This window comes from Melozone crissalis, unplaced genomic scaffold (assembly GCF_028551555.1).
Source record: "Melozone crissalis strain CALT ecotype California unplaced genomic scaffold, PUWL_Pcris_2 ptg000177l_1, whole genome shotgun sequence".
NCBI lineage: Eukaryota > Metazoa > Chordata > Aves > Passeriformes > Passerellidae > Melozone > Melozone crissalis.
Window position 1 is genome coordinate 89,764 of NW_026535944.1, and position 18,964 is coordinate 108,727.

At 56.6% G+C, this 18,964-nt stretch overlaps 3 protein-coding genes across 3 annotated transcripts; all 3 read left to right on the forward strand.

The window, feature by feature from the left end:
• Nucleotides 1–7,758, forward strand: LOC128948928 (zinc finger protein OZF-like). Its single transcript, XM_054293687.1, has 5 exons — nucleotides 1–70; nucleotides 1,216–1,318; nucleotides 1,607–1,643; nucleotides 2,577–2,707; nucleotides 6,774–7,758. The coding sequence occupies exons 1-5, from the start codon at nucleotides 1–3 to the stop codon at nucleotides 7,606–7,608; spliced, it is 1,176 nt and encodes a 391-aa protein (XP_054149662.1). The 3' UTR covers nucleotides 7,609–7,758.
• Nucleotides 7,759–9,308: 1,550 nt separating this feature from the next.
• LOC128948929 (zinc finger protein 239-like) lies at nucleotides 9,309–12,178 on the forward strand. Its single transcript, XM_054293688.1, has 3 exons — nucleotides 9,309–9,378; nucleotides 10,587–10,755; nucleotides 11,249–12,178. Exons 1-3 carry the CDS (start codon nucleotides 9,309–9,311, stop codon nucleotides 12,081–12,083), a joined length of 1,074 nt encoding a protein of 357 aa, XP_054149663.1. The 3' UTR covers nucleotides 12,084–12,178.
• A 4,149-nt stretch (nucleotides 12,179–16,327) lies between these two features.
• Nucleotides 16,328–17,167, forward strand: LOC128948931 (zinc finger protein 239-like; the record flags this gene model as incomplete). Its single annotated transcript, XM_054293690.1, has 1 exon — nucleotides 16,328–17,167. A coding segment is annotated over one exon (840 nt), but the record flags the coding sequence as incomplete, so codon positions are not given.
• Nucleotides 17,168–18,964: the final 1,797 nt, after the last annotated feature.

An 18,964-nucleotide genomic window follows, 5' to 3' on the forward strand; every position in this document is an offset into this window, starting at 1 on the left:
ATGAAGATCGCGATCTTCGGAGCCACCGGCAGAACCGGGCGGGTCGCGCTGGGGCGTGCGCTGGAGCAGGGTACGGGACACCCCAAAAACGGGCATGGGACACCCCAAAAACGGGCACGGGACACCCCAAAAATGGGCACTAGGATCCCGAAAATTGGGGGAATTTGGGACCCCAAATTCGGGAATGGACGGACCCCAAAAATGGACACAGGCAGCCCAAAAATGGGCACAGAGAGCCCGAAATTTGTGAGAACTTGGGGGAACTTGGGACCCAAAAAAATGGGAATGGAGGGACCACAAAAATGGGCACGGGGCACCCCAAAAACGGTCACGGGCACCCCCAAAAATGGACACTGGGACCCCAAAACTTGGGGGAGTTTGGGGGAATTTGGGACCCCAAACACCGGGAACAGTGGGACTTGGAGCTGGTGCTCCGTGAGCAGCTCCGTGATGGGGAGAAGCCCCACACGTGCGGGGAGTGTGGGAAGAGCTTCAGGAGAAAATGCAACCTGATCCAGCACCAGAGGCCCCACACTGGGGAGAAGCCCGACACGTGTGGGAAGTGTGGGAAGAGCTTCAGATGGAGTCCGGACCTGGTCAACCACCAGAGGATCCACACTGGGGAACGGCCCTACGAGTGTGGGGAATGTGGGAAGAGCTTCATTAAGAGCTCCCACCTGATCCTGCACCAGAGGATCCACACTGGGCAAAAGCCTTTCGAGTGTTCTGTGTGTGGGAAGCGCTTCAGCCACAGCTCCGCCCTGAACAAGTACCAGAGGAGCCACACAGGGGAGAGGCCCTTCGAGTGTGACAAATGCAGGAAGAGGTTTCTGACCAGCACCCATCTCCTAAAGGACTATTGGATTCACAGAGAGGAGAGACCCTTCCAATGCCCTGAGCGTGGGAAGGGATTCAGGCAGAAGTCCCACCTGATCACCCACCAGCGCATCCTCACAGCGGAGAGGCCCTACGAGTGTCCCCAGTGTGGGAAGAGCTTCTCACAGTGCTCTAATTTGACCTGATAACAACGAAGGCACCAGTCAGGGAAGCCCAGCGAGTGCCCCGAGTTCGGGCAGAGCTTCGTGCGCTGCTCAACCTCACGGATGTGGATTGTTATGCGCTGGCTGAGCATGATGTATTTGACAGCAAATAAAATTCCGAGACTTACAACTTTCTTTTCCGTTCATGTTCAGACCGTTGCAGTTCTGTTTGCAGAGTGCCGCCTCCCAGAGCGTCCCCTCACAGTTACCGCCCTTGGCCTGAGCCCGCCCCTTTCCCCTCACGGTTCCGCCCTTTCCCCGCCCCCTTTCCCATCACGGTTGGAGCCGGTTTGGGGAGAGGAGCAGGGCAAGCAGAAATGGAAGAGGACGGATGAAGGCGGAGAGAGAGCAGCGATGGGAGGAGAAGAAGAAGGTGGGGTCAGGGAGCAGGAGGAGGAGAAGGGATGGAAGCGGCGGGATGGAAGAGGAGAAGGAGGCGGAGATAACGCTGAGGAGCGGGAGGGGGAAAGGAAGAGGAGGAGCGGGAGGAAGAGGAAGAGGAGGGACAAACGCTGATTAACGCTGAGCAGACGGATCCACGCGGTCGACCCTGCCTGAATTCGCAGCCCCCACCTGTGGGATCATCGCCCCCGCATCGCGCCGGTGAGCAGGGAGGGGGAGCCCGGCCCTGATATCCCGGGGGGTCCCTGGGTTGGATTTCTGGGTGGATGTTTGGAGAATGAAGAAGTCCAAGGCTGAGCGGAAAAGGCCCCTCGGGGGGACATCGGGGGGTGGCGGTGCCGTCCTGCCCGGGACGCCCCGGGGGGATCTCGTTGCCCTCGGCTGTGGCACGGAGGCAAATCGCATGGTGTCCTTGTCCTTCCTCGCCCAGAGCAGGAGCTGAGCATGGAGAGCAGGGAGGAGAAATGCCCGCGGCAGGAGCTGGTGGAAGAGGCCGTTTTGAGCGGCTCCACGGCGCAGGAAGGCAACGGGGAGGAAAAGGCGCGGAGATGCCGCACGAGGAGGGGCTGCAAAGGCAGCTGGCGGGGATGTGAGGGGGAAAGAGGCGGCGTGGGCCGGGAAGGCGGCCGGAGATGGAGCCAGAGCTCGGAGCTGGTGCTCCGTGAGCAGCTCCGTGATGGGGAGAAGCCGCACAGCTGCATGGAGTGTGGGAAGAGCTTCAGGTGGAACTCCGAACTGATCAGGCACCAGAGGATTCACACTGGGGAGAGGCCCTACGAGTGTGGGGAGTGTGGGAAGAGCTTCAGCCAGAGGGCCAGCCTGATCAGGCACCAGATGACTCACACTGGGGAGAGGCCCTACAAGTGTTCCCTGTGTGGGAAGGCGTTTCAGAGCAGCTCTAATCTCCTCCAGCACTATTGGATTCACAGAGAGGAGCGGCCCTTCCAATGCCCCGACTGTGGGAAGGGATACAAGAAGAAGTCCCACCTCATCACCCACCAGCGCATCCACACTGGGGAGAGGCCCTACGAGTGTGATAAATGCAGGAAGAGGTTTCGGACCAGCTATCAGCTCCTCTACCACTATCGGATTCACACAGAGGAGAGGCCCTTCCGCTGCCCCGACTGTGGGAAGGGATTCAAGTACAACTCCATCCTCGTCACCCACTGTCGCATCCACACTGGGGAGAGGCCCTACGAGTGTCTCCAGTGTCGGAAGAGCTTCTCCAGACGCTCCAACTTGACCCAACACCAACGGACGCACCGGTGAGGGAAGCCCTGCGAGTGCCCCGAGTGCGGGCAGAGCTTCGTGCGCTGCTCCAGCTCCATCCCCCACTGGAGGAGGCACTTTGGGCACAGCCCTGGTCACTCACATTCCCTGTGATCCATGCTGGGAACACACCTGGCTGCTTCTCCTTTTAATATCACCCTAATTTTTTTCTCTTCTCGATCTCTTTGCAGTCCAAAAGCCAAGAGAGATGAATCTGTCACCTCAAAACGACTCAAATCCCAGTGAAAACAGCTCAGGCTTGCCCCAGAATGCTCAATCCCTCCTGAGAAAAACTCCATGCCGTACGAATTATCCTCGATTCTACAGCCAGCCTGTGATTGACAGTAGTGGGATCTCAATTAGAGCAGTGGGGTGGGGATTGTGTGGGGCTGGGCGTGTGGGGTGTATTTGATAGCAAATAAAACTCTCAGACTTACAGATTTCTGTCCCGTTCATGTTCAGTCCGTTGCAGTTCTGTTTGCACAGTGCCGCCTGCTCAGCTCATTGTGTTCGTGTCCCCTTTTCTCTCCTGCCTCTCTTTGCCTACTCTGTTTCTCTCTCAGTGTCTCCCTTGACCCTGGGACCACCAGAGACCCTGCCCTGATTTAATTGACCCCTTACCTGATTTAATTGACCCATTGCTTGATTTAATTGACCCATTGCTTGATTTAATTGACCCCTTACCAGATTTAATTGACCCCTCTGCTGATTTAATTGACCCCTTGCCTTATTTTATTGACCCCTTGCCTGATTTCATTGACCCCTCTGTCCCCACCGACTCTCCCCTGATTTTTTATTATTATATTTCCTGGTTAATATTTTCATTCCCAGTCCCAGGAGCTGCAGTCCTGAGGGCTGGCAGGGAAATGTCTCTGTAGGATTTTGCTCCATTTGCCTTCAAGGTTGGGAGCTGGAATTCCAGACTTTTGGAATGTGTGCAGGACGATAATGACTGGGATTAAATATGGAGTGAGATCAATTAGGGACTGGGATTAAATATGGACTGGGATCAAATGTGGTCTGGGATCAAATAGATTGGGATCAAATATGGACTTGGATTAAATAAGGTTTGGAATCAAATATGGAGTGGGATCAATTAGGGAGTGGGATTAAATAGATTTGGATCAAATATGGACTGGGCTCAAATATGGTCTGGGATCAAATATGAATTGGGATAAAAAATGGACTGGGGTCAATCATGGATTGGGATCAAATATGGCCTGGGATCTTATGGACTGGGATCAAATATGGACTGGGATCAAATGTGGACTGGGATTAAATATGGAGTGGGATCAAATGTGGACTCGGATCAAATAGATTGGGATCAAATGTGGACTTGGATTAAATAAGGTTTGGAATCAAATATGGACTGGGATCAATTAGGGAGTGGGATTAAATAGATTTGGATCAAATATGGACTGGGCTCAAATATGGTCTGGGATCAAATATGAATTGGGATAAAAAATGGACTGGGGTCAAATATGGACTGGGATCAAATACGGACTGGAATCATTTGGACTGGGATCAAATATGCCCTGGGATCTTATGGACTGGGATGAAATATGGACTGGGATCAAATGGATTGGGATCAAATATTGACTAAGATCAAATATGGGCTTAGATAAACTATGGACTGGGATCTAATATTGACTGGGTTTGTATAGACTGGGATAAAATGGACTGAGATTATTTAGACGGGGCTGAAATACGGCCTGGGCTCAAATATGGACTGGGATCAAATACGGACCGGGACCATCCCGACAGGGGCGCCTGCACCGGAACCGAGCGAACCACCAGTCCCTCCCAGTTCCTCCCAGTCCCTCCCAGTCCCTCCCAGTCCCTCCCAGTTCCCGCCCAGTTCCTCCCAGTTCCCTCCCAGTCCCTCCCAGTCCCTCCCAGTTCCCTCCCAAAACTCCTCGGAGCCATCGCGGAGCTCCCGGTGCCGACCTCGAATCCCGGTTTCAGTCTCGGTTCCGGTCCCGATCGCGGTCCCGGTTCGAGTCTCGGTCCCGATCCCAAATCCCGATCCCGGATCCCGATCTTGATCCCGTTCCTGGTTCGATCCGGTTCGGTGCGGTTCGGTTCGGTTCTGTTCCGTTCGATTCAGTCCGGATCGGTTCGCTTCGGTCCGGTTCGGTTCGATTCAGTCCGGTTCGCTTCGGTCCGGTTCGGTTCGGTTCGATTTAGTCCGGTTCGGTTCGGTCCGGTTCGGTCCGGTTCGGTTCGGTTCACGGCACCCGGGATGAAGATCGCGATTTTCGGAGCCACCGGCAGAACCGGGCGGGTCACGTTGGGGCTGGCGCTGGAGCAGGGTACGGGACACCCCAAAAACGGGCATGGGACACCCCAAAAACGGGCACGGGACACCCCAAAAACGGGCACGGGACACCCCAAAAATGGGCACTAGGATCCCGAAAATTGGGGGAATTTGGGACCCCAAATTCGGGAATGGACGGACCCCAAAAATGGACACAGGCAGCCCAGAAATGGGCACAGAGAGCCCGAAATTTGTGAGAGCTTGGGGGAACTTGGGACCCAAAAAAATGGGAATCGAGGGACCACAAAAATGGGCACGGGGCACCCCAGAAACGGGCACGGGCACCCCCAAAAATGGACACTGGGACCCCAAAACTTGGGGGAGTTTGGGGGAATTTGGGACCCCAAACACCGGGAACAGTGGGACTTGGAGCTGGTGCTCCGTGAGCAGCTCCGTGATGGGGAGAAGCCCCACACGTGCGGGGAGTGTGGGAAGAGCTTCAGATGGAGACCGGACCTGGTCAACCACCAGCGCATCCACACTGGGGAACGGCCGTACGAGTGTGGGGAATGTGGGAAGAGGTTCATTAAGAGCTCTCACCTGATCCTGCACCAGAGGATCCACACTGGGCAAAAGCCTTTCGAGTGTTCTGTGTGTGGGAAGCGCTTCAGCCACAGCTCCGCCCTGAACAAGCACCAGAGGAGCCACACAGGGGAGAGGCCCTTCGAGTGTGACAAATGCAGGAAGAGGTTTCTGACCAGCACCCATCTCCTAAAGGACTATTGGATTCACAGAGAGGAGAGACCCTTCCAATGCCCTGAGCGTGGGAAGGGATTCAGGCAGAAGTCCCACCTGATCACCCACCAGCGCATCCTCACAGCGGAGAGGCCCTACGAGTGTCCCCAGTGTGGGAAGAGCTTCTCACAGCGCTCTAATTTGACGTGATAGCAACGAAGGCACCAGTGAGGGAAGCCCAGCGAGTGCTCCGAGTGCGGGCAGAGCTTCGTGCGCTGCTCAACCTCAGGGATGTGGATTGTTATGGGCTGGCTGAGCAACATGTATTTGACAGCAAATAAAATTCCGAGACTTACAACTTTCCTTACCGTTCATGTTCAGACCGTTGCAGTTCTGTTCGCAGAGTGCCGCCTCCCAGAGTGTCCCCTCACAGTTGCCGCCCTTGGCCTGAGCCCGCCCCTTTCCCCTCACGGTTCCGCCATTTCCCCGCCCCCTTTCCCCTCACGGTTCCAGCCGGTTTGGGCAGAGGAGCAGGGAAACCGGAGATGGAAGGGGAGGGATGAAGGCGGAGAGAGAGCAGCGATGGAAGGAGGGGAAGAAGGTGGGGTTACGGAGCAGGAGGAGGAGAAGGGATGGAAGGGGCGGGATGGAAGAGGAGAAGAAGGCGGAGTTAAGGCTGATGAGCGGGAGGGGGAAAGGAAGAGGAGGAGCGGGAGGAAGAGGAAGAGGAAGAGGAGGGACAAAGGCGGATCAAGGCTGAGCGGACGGATCCACGCGGTCGACCCTGCCTGAATTCGCAGCCCCCACCTGTGGGATCATCGCCCCCGCATCGCGCCGGTGAGCAGGGAGGGGGAGCCCGGCCCTGATATCCCGGGGGATCCCTGGGTTGGGTTTTTGGGTGGATGTTTGGAGAATGAAGAAGTCCAAGGCTGAGCGGAAAAGGCCCCTCGGGGGGACATCGGGGGGTGGCGGTGCCGTCCTGCCGGGGCCGCCCCGGGGGGATCTCGTTGCCCTCGGCTGTGGCACGGAGGCAAATCGCATGGTGTCCTTGTCCTTCCTCGCCCAGAGCAGGAGCTGAGCATGGAGAGCAGGGAGGAGAAATGCCCGCGGCAGGAGCTGGTGGAAGAGGCCGTTTTGAGCGGCTCCACGGCGCAGGAAGGCAACGGGGAGGAAAAGGCGCGGAGATGCCGCACGAGGAGGGGCTGCAAAGGCAGCTGGCGGGGATGTGAGCGGGAAGGAGCCGGCCTGGGCCGGGAAGGCGGCCGGAGATGGAGCCAGAGCTCGGAGCTGGTGCTCCGTGAGCAGCTCCGTGATGGGGAGAAGCCCCACACGTGCGGGGAGTGTGGGAAGAGCTTCAGGTGGAACTGCGACCTGATCGAACACCAGAGGATCCACACTGGGGAGAAGCCCTACGAGTGTGGGGAGTGTGGGAAGAGCTTCAGCAGGAACTCCAACCTGATCAGGCACCAGAAGAGTCACACTGGGGAGAGGCCCTACAAGTGTTCCAAGTGTGGGAAGACGTTTCAGTGCAGTTCTGATCTCCTCAAGCACTATTGGATTCACAGAGAGGAGAGGCCCTTCCAATGCCCCGACTGTGGGAAAGGATTCAAGCAAAACTCCACCCTCGTCACCCACCGGCGCATCCACACAGGGAAGAGGCCCTACGAGTGTGATAAATGCAGGAAGAGGTTTCGGACCAGCTCTCATCTCCTCGCCCACTATCGGATTCACTCAGAGGAGAGGCCCTTCCGCTGCCCCGACTGCGGGAAGGGATTCAAGTGCAACTTCACCCTCGTCACCCACCGGCGCATCCACACCGGGGAGAGGCCCTACGAGTGTCCCCAGTGTGGGAAGAGCTTCTCACAGAGCTCTCACTTGACCCAACACCAACGGAGGCACCACTAAGGGAAGCCCTGCGAGTGCCCCGAGTGCGGGCAGAGCTTCGTGCGCTGCTCCAGCTCCATCCCCCACTGGAGGAGGCACTTTGGGCACAGCCCTGGTCACTCACATTCCCTGTGATCCATGCTGGGAACACACCTGGCTGCTTCTCCTTTTAATTTCACCCTAATTTTTTACTCTTCTCGATCTCTTTGCAGTCCAAAAGCCAAGAGAGATGAATCTGTCACCTGAAAACGACTCAAATCCCAGTGAAAACAGCTCAATCTTCCCCCAGAATGCTCAATCCCTCCTGAGAAAAACTCCATGCCATACGAATTTTCCTCCATTCTACAGCCAGCCTGTGATTGACAGTACAGGGATCTCAATTAGAGCGGTGGGGTGGGGATTGTGTGGGGCTGGGCGTGTGGGATGTATTTGATAGCAAATAAAACTCTCAGAGTTACAGATTTCTCTCCCGTTCGTGTTCAGTCCATTGCAGTTCTGTTTGCACAATGCCGCCTGCTCAGCTCATTGTGTTCGTGTCCCCTTTTCTCTCCTGCCTCTCTTTGCCTGCTCTGTTTCTCTCTCAGTGTCTCCCTTGACCCTGGGACCACCAGAGACCCTGCCCTGATTTAATTGGCCCATTGCCTGATTTAATTGATTCTGCCCCAGTTTAATTTACCCCTTGCCTGATTTAATTGACCCCTGCCCTGATTTAATTGACCCCTCCCCTGATTTAATTCATCCTGCCCTGATTTAATTGACCCCTTGCCTGATTTAATTGATCCTGCCCTGATTTAATTGACCCCTCCCCTGATTTAATTTACCCCTCTCTCCCCACCGACCCTCCCCTGATTATTTATTATTACATTTCTTGGTTAATATTTTAATTCCCAGGAGCTGAAATCCTGAGGGCTGGCAGGGAAATGTCTCTGGAGGATTTTGCTCCATTTGCCTTCAAGGTCGGGAACATCTTTTCCTGTCTGTGAGCTGGTATTCCAGACTTTTGGAATGTGTGCAGGGCGATGAGGACTGGGATTAGTGGAGTGGGATCAGTTAGGGACTGGGATTAAATATGGAGTGGGGTCAAATGTGGACTGGGATCAAATATGGAGTGGGATCAAATATTGACTAAGATCAAATATGGACTTTGATAAACTATGGACTGGGATCTAATATTGACTGGGATTGTATAGACTGGGATAAACTTGACTGAGATTATTTAGACTGGGCTCAAATACGGCCTGGGATCAAATATGGACTGGGATCAAATATGGACCGGGACCATCCCGACAGGGGCGGCTGCACCGGAACCGAGGGAACCACCAGTCCCTCCCAGTTCCTCCCAGTCCCTCCCAGTTCCTCCCAGTCTCTCCCAGTTCCCTCCCCGTTTCTCCCAGTCCCTCCCAGTTCCTCCCACTTCCCACCCAGTCCCTCCCAGTCCCTCCCAATTACCCCCAGTCCCTCCCCGTCCCTTCCAGTTCCTCCCAGTTCCCTCCCAGTTCCTCCCAGTTCCCTCCCAAAACTCCTCGGAGCCATCGCGGAGCTCCCGGTGCCGATCCCGATCCCGATCTCGAATCCCGGTTTCAGTCTCGGTTCCGGTCCCGATCGCGGTCCCAGTTCGAGTCTCGGTCCCGATCCCAAATCCCGATCCTGGATCCCGGTCTCGATCCCGTTCCCGCTTCGATCCGGTTCGGTTCGGTTGGGTTCGGTTCACGGCACCGGGGATGAAGATCGCAATGTTCGGAGCCACCGGTAGAACCGGGCGGGTCACGCTGGGGCGTGCGCTGGAGCAGGGTACGGGACACCCCAAAAACGGGCATGGGACACCCCAAAACCGGGCACAGGGATCCCGAAATTTGGGGGAATTTGGGACCCCAAATTCGGGAATGGAGGGTTCCCCAAAAATGGACACAGGCAGCCCAAAAATGGGCACAGGGAACCTAAAATGTGTGTGAACTTGGGGGAACTTGGGACCCGAAAAAATGGGAATGGAGGGACCACAGAAATGGGCACTGGGCAACCCAAAAACGGGCACGGGATCCACAAAAATGGACACTGGGACCACAAAACTTGGGGGAGTTTGGGGGAATTTGGGACCCCAAAAACCGGGAACAGTGGGACTTGGAGCTGGTGCTCCGTGAGGAGCTCCGTGATGGGGAGAAGCCCCACACGTGCGGGGAGTGTGGGAAGAGCTTCAGGGGGAGCTCCGAACTGATCGTGCAGCAGAGGACCCACAATGGGGAGAGACCCTATGAGTGTGGCGAGTGTGGGAAGAGCTTCAGGAGAAAATGCAACCTGATCCAGCAACATAGGACCCACACTGAGGAGAAGCCCGACACGTGTGGGGAGTGTGGGAAGAGCTTCAGATGGAGATCGGACCTGGTCAACCAGCATACGATCCACACCAGGGAACGGCCCTACGAGTGTGGGGGAAGTGGGAAGAGCTTCATTAAGAGCTCTCACCTGATCCTGCACCAGAGGATCCATACTGGGCAAAAGCCTTTCAAGTGTTCTGTGTCTGGGAAGCGCTTCAGCCAGAGCTCCGCCCTGAACAAGCACCAGAGGAGCCACACAGGGGAGAGGCCCTTCGAGTGTGACAAATGCAGGAAGAGGTTTCGGACCAGCTCTCATCTCCTCCTGCACTTTCGGATTCACTCAGAGGAGAGGCCGTTCCGCTGCCCCGACTGTGGGAAGGGATTCCAGCACAACTCCTCCCTCGTCACCCACCGGCGCATCCGCACAGCGGAGAGGCCCTACGAGTGTCCCCAGTGTGGGAAGAGCTTCTCACAGTGCCCTAATTTGACCTGATAACAACGAAGGCACCAGAGAGGGAAGCCCTGCAAGTGCCCCGGAGTGCGGGCAGAGCTTCGTGCGCTGCTCAACCTCAGGGATGTGGATTGTTATGGGCTGGCTGAGCATGATGTATTTGACAGCAAATAAAACTCTGAGACTTACAACTTTCTTTCCCGTTCATGTTCAGTCCGTTGCAGTTCTGTTTGCAGAGTGCCGCCTCCCAGAGCGTCCCCTCACAGTTGCGGCCCTTGGCCTGAGCCCGCCCCTTTCCCCTCACGGTTCCGCCATTTCCCTGCCCCCTTTCCCATCACGGTTCCAGCCGGTTTGGGGAGAGGAGCAGGGCAACCGGAGATGGAAGAGGCGGGATGAAGGCGGAGAGTGAGCAGCGATGGGAGGAGAAGAAGAAGGTGGGTTTAGGGAGGAGGAGGAGGAGAAGGGATGGAAGGGGCGGGATGGAAGAGGAGAAGAAGGCGGAGATAACGCTGAGGAGCGGGAGGAGGGACGGAAGAGCCGGAGCGGGAGGAAGAGGAAGAGGAGGGACAAAGGCGGATCAAGGCTGAGCGGACGGATCCCCGCGGTCGACCCTGCCTGAATTCGCAGCCCCTACCTGTGGGATCATCGCCCCCCGCATCGCGCAGGTGAGCAGGGAGGGGGAGCCCTGCTCTGATATCCCAGGATGTCCCTGGGTTGGGTTTTTGGGGGGATGTTTGGAGAATGAAGAAGTCCAAGGCTGAGCGGAAAAGGCCCCTCGGGGGGACATCGTGGGGTGGCGGTGCCGTCCTGCCCGGGACGCCCCGGGGGGATCTCGTTGCCCTCGGCTGTGGCACGGAGGCAAATCGCATGGTGTCCTTGTCCTTCCTCGCCCAGAGCAGGAGCTGAGCATGGAGAGCAGGGAGGAGAAATGCCCGCGGCAGGAGCTGGTGGAAGAGGCCGTTTTGAGCGGCTCCACGGCGCAGGAAGGCAACGGGGAGGAAAAGGCGCGGAGATGTCGCACGAGGAGGGGCTGCAAAGGCAGCTGGCGGGGATGTGAGGGGGAAAGAGGCGGCGTGGGCCGGGAAGGCGGCCGGAGATGGAGCCAGAGCTCGGAGCTGGTGCTCCGTGAGCAGCTCCGTGATGGGGAGAAGCCCCACACGTGCGGGGAGTGTGGGAAGAGCTTCAGATGGAACAGCGAACTGATCAAGCACCAGAGGATTCACACTGGGGAGAGGCCCTACGAGTGTGGGGAGTGTGGGAAGAGCTTCAGCATCAGCTCCCACCTGATCAGGCACCAAAGGATCCACACTGGGGAGAGGCCCTACAAGTGTTCCAAGTGTGGGAAGGCGTTTCAGAGCAGGTCCCATCTCATCGAGCACTATCAGACTCACACAGAGGAGAGGCCCTTCCAATGCCCTGAGTGTGGGAAGGGATACAAGAAGAACTCCACCCTCATCATTCACCGGCGCATCCACACAGGGGAGAGGCCCTACGAGTGTGATAAATGCAGGAAGAGGTTTCAGACCAGCTCTCATCTCCTCCTGCACTATCGGATTCACTCAGAGGAGAGGCCGTTCTGCTGCCCCGACTGTGGGAAGGGATTCAAGTACCACTCCATCCTCGTCACCCACCGGCGCATCCACACTGGGGAGAGGCCCTACGAGTGTCCCCAGTGTGGGAAGAGCTTCTCCAGGAGCTCTCACTTGACCCAACACCAGCGGAGGCACCGGTGAGGGAAGCCCTGCGAGTGCCCCGAGTGCGGGCAGAGCTTCGTGCGCTGCTCCAGCTCCATCCCCCACCGGAGGAGGCACTTTGTGCACAGCCCTGGTCGCTCACATTCCCTGTGATCCATGCTGGGAACACACCTGGCTGCTTCTCCTTTTAATATCACCCTAATTTTTTTCTCTTCTCGATCTCTTTGCAGTCCAAAAGCCAAGAGAGATGAATCTGTCACCTCAAAACGACTCAAATCCCAGTGAAAGCAGCTCAGTCTTACCCCAGAATGCTCAATCCCTCCTGAGAAAAACTCCATGCCGTACAAATTTTCCTCGATTCTACAGCCAGCCTGTGATTGACAGTGGTGGGATCTCAATTAGAGCGGTGGGGTGGGGATTGTGTGGGGCTGGGTGTGTGGGATGTATTTGATAGCAAATAAAACTCTCAGAGTTACAGATTTCTCTCCCGTTCATGTTCAGTCCGTTGCAGTTCTGTTTGCACAGTGCCGCCTGCTCAGCTCATTGTGTTCGTGTCCCCTTTTCTCTCCTGCCTCTCTTTGCCTGCTCTGTTTCTCTCTCAGTGTCTCCCTTGACCCTGGGACCACCAGAGACCCTGCCCTGATTTAATTGGCCCCTGCCCTGATTTAATTGACCCCTTGCCTGATTTAATTGACCCATTGCATGATTTAATTGACGCCTCCCCTGATTTAATTGACCCATTGCCTGATTTAATTGACCCCTCTGTCCCCACCGACCCTCCCCTGATTTTTTATTATTATATTTCCTGGTTAATATTTTAATTCCCTGTCCCAGGAGCTGAAGTCCTGAGGGCTGGCAGGGAAATGTCTCTGGAGGATTTTGCTCCATTTGCCTTCAAGGTTGGGAGCTGGAATTCCAGACTTTTGGAATGTGTGCTGGGCAATAATGACTGGGGTTAAATATGGAGTGAGATCAATTAGGGACTGGGATTAAATATGGACTGGGATCAAATGTGGACTGGGATTAAATATGGACTGGGATCAAATGTGGACTCGGATCAAATAGATTGGGATCAAATGTGGACTTGGATTAAATAAGGTTTGGAATCAAATATGGACTGGGATCAATTAGGGAGTGGGATTAAATAGATTTGGATCAAATATGGACTGGGCTCAAATATGGTCTGGGATCAAATATGAATTGGGATAAAAAATGGACTGGGGTCAAATATGGATTCAGATCAAATACGGATTGGGATCATTTGGACGGGGTCAAATATGGACTGGGATCAAATATGGACTGGGAATCCTATGGATTGGGACCATACTGACTGGGATAATCTGGACTGGGATCAACTATGGAGTGGGAGCAAATAGAGACTGTGATCAACTGTGGATGGGGATCAAATACGAACTGGGATCAAATATAGACTGGGATAATCCTGACTGGGATAAACTGGACTGGGATTATATAGACTGGAGTCAGATATGGATTGGGATCAGATAGGAATTGGGATCCTAGAGAGTGAGATAAACTGGACTGAGATTATATAGACTGGGATGAAATATGAATTGGGATAAAAAATGGACTGGGGTCATATATGGACTAAGATCAACAACGGACTGGGATAAACTGGGCTGGGATCAAATCGGGACTGGATTAAATATGGACTGGGATTAAATATGGATTGGGAACAAATATGGAATGGGATGAAATACGAATTGGGATCAAATATAGACTGGGGTAATCCTGACTAGGATAAACTGGACTGAGATTATATAAACTAAGATCAAAGATGGACTTGGATCAAATGTGGAGTGGGATCAGATATGGACTGGGATCAACTATGGACTGGGATTAAGTAGAGATTGGGAACAAATATGGACTGGGATAAAACCTGGACTGGGATCGAATGGACTCGGACTGTACAGACTGGGATAAACTGGACTGAGATTATATAGACTGGGATCGAATACGGACTGGGCTCAAATATGGACCGGGACAATCCCGACAGGGGCGGCGGCACCGGAACCGAGGGAACCGAGGCCGTCCCGCCCCGCCCAGTCCCTCCCAGTCCCTCCCAGTTCCTCCCACTTCCCACCCAGTCCCTCCCAGTTCCCTCCCCGTTTCTCCCAGTCCCTCCCAGTCCCTCCCACTTCCCACCCAGTCCCTCCCAGTTACCCCCAGTCCCTCCCAGTCCCTTCCAGTTCCTCCCCGTTCCTCCCAGTTCCCTCCCAAAACTCCTCGGAGCCATCGCGGAGCTCCCGGTGCCGATCCCGATCCCGATCTCGAATCCCGGTTTCAGTCTCGGTTCCGGTCCCGATCGCGGTCCCAGTTCGAGTCTCGGTCCTGATCCCAAATTCCGATCCCGGATCCCGGTCTCGATCCCGTTCCCGCTTCGATCCGGTTCGGTTCGGTTCGGTTCGGTTCACGGCACCGGGGATGAAGATCGCAATGTTCGGATCCACCGGTAGAACCGGGCGGGTCACGCTGGGGCTGGCGCTGGAGCAGGGTAAGGGACACCCCAAAAACGGGAACGGGACACCCCAAAAACGGGCACTGGGATCCCGAAAATTGGGGCAATTTGGGACCCCAAATTCGGGAATGGAGGGACCCCAAAAATGGGCACAGGGAACCTAAAATGTGTGTGAACTTGGGGGAACTTGGGATCCCAAAAAATGGGAATGGAGGGACCACAGAAATGGGCACGGGGCACCCCCGAAACGGGCACGGGATCTCCAAAAATGGACACTGGGACCAAAAAGCTTTGGGGAGTTTGGGGGAATTTGGGACCCCAAAAACCGGGAACAGTGGGACTTGGAGCTGGTGCTCCGTGAGCAGCTCCGTGATGGGGAGAAGCCCCACACGTGCGGGGAGTGTGGGAAGAGCTTCAGGTGGAACTCCGAACTGATCGTGCAGCAGAGGACCCACACTGGGGAGATGCCCTATGAGTGTGACAAATGCAGGAAGAGGTTTCTGACCAGCATCTATCTCCTCAAGCACTATTGGATTCCCAGAGAGGTGAGACCCTTCCAATGCCCTGAGTGTGGGAAGGGATTCAGGCAGAAGTCCCACCTGATCACCCACCAGCGCATCCACACAGGGGAGAGGCCCTACGAGTGTGATAAATGCAGGAAGAGGTGTTGGACCAGCTCTCATCTCCTCCTGCACTTTCGGATTCACTCAGAGGAGAGGCCGTTCTGCTGCCCCGACTGTGGGAAGGGATTCCAGCACAACTCCACCCTCGTCACCCACCGGCGCATCCACACAGGGGAGAGGCCCTACCAGTGTCCCCAGTGTGGGAAGAGCTTCTCACAGAGCTCTAATTTGACCTGATAACAACGAAGCACCAGTGAGGGAAGCCCTGCAAGTGCCCCGGAGTGCGGGCAGAGCTTCGTGCGCTGCTCAACCTCACGGATGTGGATTGTTATGGGCTGGCTGAGCATGACGTATTTGACAGCAAATAAAACTCTGAGACTTGCAACTTTCTTTCCCGTTCATGTTCAGTCCGTTGCAGTTCTGTTTGCAGAGTGCCGCCTCCCAGAGTGTCCTCTCACAGTTGCCGCCCTTGGCCTGAGCCCGCCCCTTTGCCCTCACGGTTCCGCCATTTCCCTGCCCCCTTTCCCCTCACGGTTCCGCCATTTCCCTGCCCCCTTTCCCCTCACGGTTCCCGCCCTTTCCCTGCCCCCTTTCCCCTCACGGTTCCGCCCTTTCCCTGCCCCCTTTCCCCTCACGGTTCCAGCCGGTTAGGGGAGAGGAACAGGGGTAGTGGAGATGGAAGGGGAGGGATGAAGGCGGAGAGAGCAGCGATGGAAGGAGTCGAAGGAGGTGGGGTTAGGGAGCAGGAGGAGAAGGGATGGAAGGGGCGGGATGGAAGAGGAGAAGGATGGGGAGACAACGCTGAGGAGCGGGAGGGGGGGATGGCAGAGGAGGAGCGGGAGGAAGAGGAAGAGGAGGGACAAAGGCGGATCAAGGCTGAGCGGACGGATCCACGCGGTCGACCAGCCTGAATTCGCACTCCCACCTGTGGGATCATCGCCCCCCGCATCGCGCACGTGAGCAGGGACGGAGAGCCCGGCCCTGATATCCCCGGCAGCCCCTGGGTTGGGTTTCTGGGGGGATGTTTGGAGAATGAAGAAGTCCAAGGCTGAGCGGAAAAGGCCCCTCGGGGGGACATCGGGGGGTGGCGGTGCCGTCCTGCCGGGGACGCCCCGGGGGGATGTCGTTGCCCTCGGCTGTGGCACGGAGGCAAATCGCATGGTGTCCTTGTCCTTCCTCGCCCAGAGCAGGAGCTGAGCATGGAGAGCAGGGAGGAGAAATGCCCGCGGCAGGAGCTGGTGGAAGAGGCCGTTTTGAGCGGCTCCACGGCGCAGGAAGGCAACGGGGAGGAAAAGGCGCGGAGATGCCGCACGAGGAGGGGCTGCAAAGGCAGCTGGCGGGGATGTGAGGGGGAAAGAGGCGGCCTGGGCCGGGAAGGCGGCCGGAGATGGAGCCAGAGCTCGGAGCTGGTGCTCCGTGAGCAGCTCCGTGATGGGGAGAAGCCCCACACGTGCGGGGAGTGTGGGAAGAGCTTCAGGTGGAAATGCGAACTGATCAGGCACCAGAGGACCCACACTGGGGAGAGGCCCTATGAGTGTGGGGAGTGTGGGAAGAGCTTCAGCATCAGCTCCCACCTGATCAGACACCAGAAGACTCACACTGGGGAGAGGCCCTACAAGTGTTCCAAGTGTGGGAAGGCGTTTCAGAGCAGGTCTGATCTCTTTAAGCACTATTGGATTCACAGAGAGGAGAGGCCGTTCCAATGCCCCGACTGCGGGAAGGGATTCAAGCACAACTGCACCCTCGTCACCCACCGGCGCATCCACACTGGGGAGAGGCCCTACGAGTGTGATAAATGCAGAAAGAGGTTTCGGACCAGTCGCGATCTCCTCGTGCACTATCGGATTCACTCAGAGGAGAGGCCCTTCCGCTGCCCCGACTGTGGTAAGGGATTCAAGTACAACTCCACCCTCGTCAGACACCGGCGCATCCACACCAGGGAGAGGCCCTACGAGTGTCCCCAGTGTGGGAAGAGCTTCTCCAGCAGCTCTAACTTGACCCGACACCAACGGCGGCACCGGTGAGTGAAGCCCTATTAGAGCCCCGAGTGCGGGCAGAGCTTCGTGCGCTGCTCCAGCTCCATCCCCCACTGGAGGAGGCACTTTGGGCACAGCCCCGGTTGGTCACCTTCCCTGTGATCGATGCTGGGAACATACCTGCCTGCTTCTACTTTTGGTTTCTTCTTAGTTTCTTTCACTTGTCAATCTCTTTGCATTCCAAAAGCCGATTTAGTTACATCTGTCACATCAAAACCACTGAGATCCCAGTGAAAAAAGCTCAGTCTTACCCTAAAAGTGCGCAAACCCACCTCAAAAAACCTCAATCCCACAACAGACTCTCATAATTCCACACCCACCAGAGCGAGATAGAGGTGGAAGAAGATTCGGAGAAGTGCGATCCCAAATTGGAGACTGGGGTGGGGAGTGTGTCGGGCTGGCTGTGTGAGATGTATTTGACAGCAAATAAAACTTTCAGACTTACTGATTTCTCTCCCGTTCATGTTCAGTCCGTTGCAGTTCTGTTCGCAGAGTGCCGCCTCCCAGAGTGTCCCCTCACAGTTGCCGCCCTTGGCCTGAGCCCGCCCCTTTCCCCTCACGGTTCCGCCCTTTCCCCGCCCCCTTTCCCCTCACGGTTCCAGCCGGTTAGGGGAGAGGAGCAGAGCTAGGGGAGAGGAGGAGGGCTGAAGGCGGAGAGAGAGCAGCGATGGAAGGAGGCGAAGGAGGTGGGGTTAGGGAGCAGGAGGAGAAGGATTGGAAAGGGCAGGATAGAAGAGGAGAAGGAGGCGGAGATAACGCTGAGGAGCGGGAGGGGGGATGGAAGAGGAGGAGGGGGAGGAAGAGGAGGGAGACAGACGGATCGATGCTGAGCTGATGGCGGCGAACGGCCGAGTCCTGCCTGAATTTGCAGCCCCCACCTGTGGGATCATCGCCCCCCGCCCCATCGAGCCGCTCACCATGGAGGAGGACCCCGGGGGACCCCAGTATGATCGCAGTGTCCATGAGAGCGATCGGAATCCGCCCTGGGAAGGCAGTGTGATCTCAGAATGATGTCAGTACAAACTCACTATTATCCCAGTGTCAGTACAGAACCAGTACAGCCCCAGTCCCTCCCAGCGCGACCCCAGTATGATGTCAGTACAGAACCAGTACAGCCCCAGTCACTCCCCGTACCATCCCAGCGCAGCCCAGTCCCTGGCAGTGCTGCCACTGCTGGGATGCCCCAGCCCTGTGTGCGTTCCCCCGTGGCGGATGTGCCGAGAGGAGCCCCAAGGGCTGGCAGTGGCCAGGCAGGGTCCCCAGCAAGGCCCAGTTTGGATGGGCAGCCCCCAGTTTGCCCAGTTTGCCTCTCCTTTGGCCCGGGCCGGGTTCCCCCCTCCCGCAGCGGCTGGGAGCAGCCGAGAGCCCCGCGCTGCCCATCCCGACCTGTCCCGGCTCCATCCGCGCTCCTGCCACGGGCTGCGAGGGCTGCGGGAACGGGGCACGGAGAGCGCGGCTGCTGCTGGGGGAGTAGGAGGAGGGAGGGAAGGGCAGGGATGAAAGGAGAGGAGGAGGCGGGGTCGGGGGAGGAGCAGGGGGTGGTTTGAAGGAAGAGGAGGAGCGGGAGGAAGAGGAAGAGGAGGGACAAACGCTGATTAACGCTGAGCAGACGGATCCGCGCGGTCGACCCTGCCTGAATTGGCAGCCCCCACCTGTGGGATCATCGCTCCCCGCATCGCGCCGGTGAGCAGGGAGGGGGAGCCCTGCTCTGATATCCCGGGGGGTCCCTGGGTTGGGTTTTTGGGGGGATGTTTGGAGAATGAAGAAGTCCAAGGCTGAGCGGAA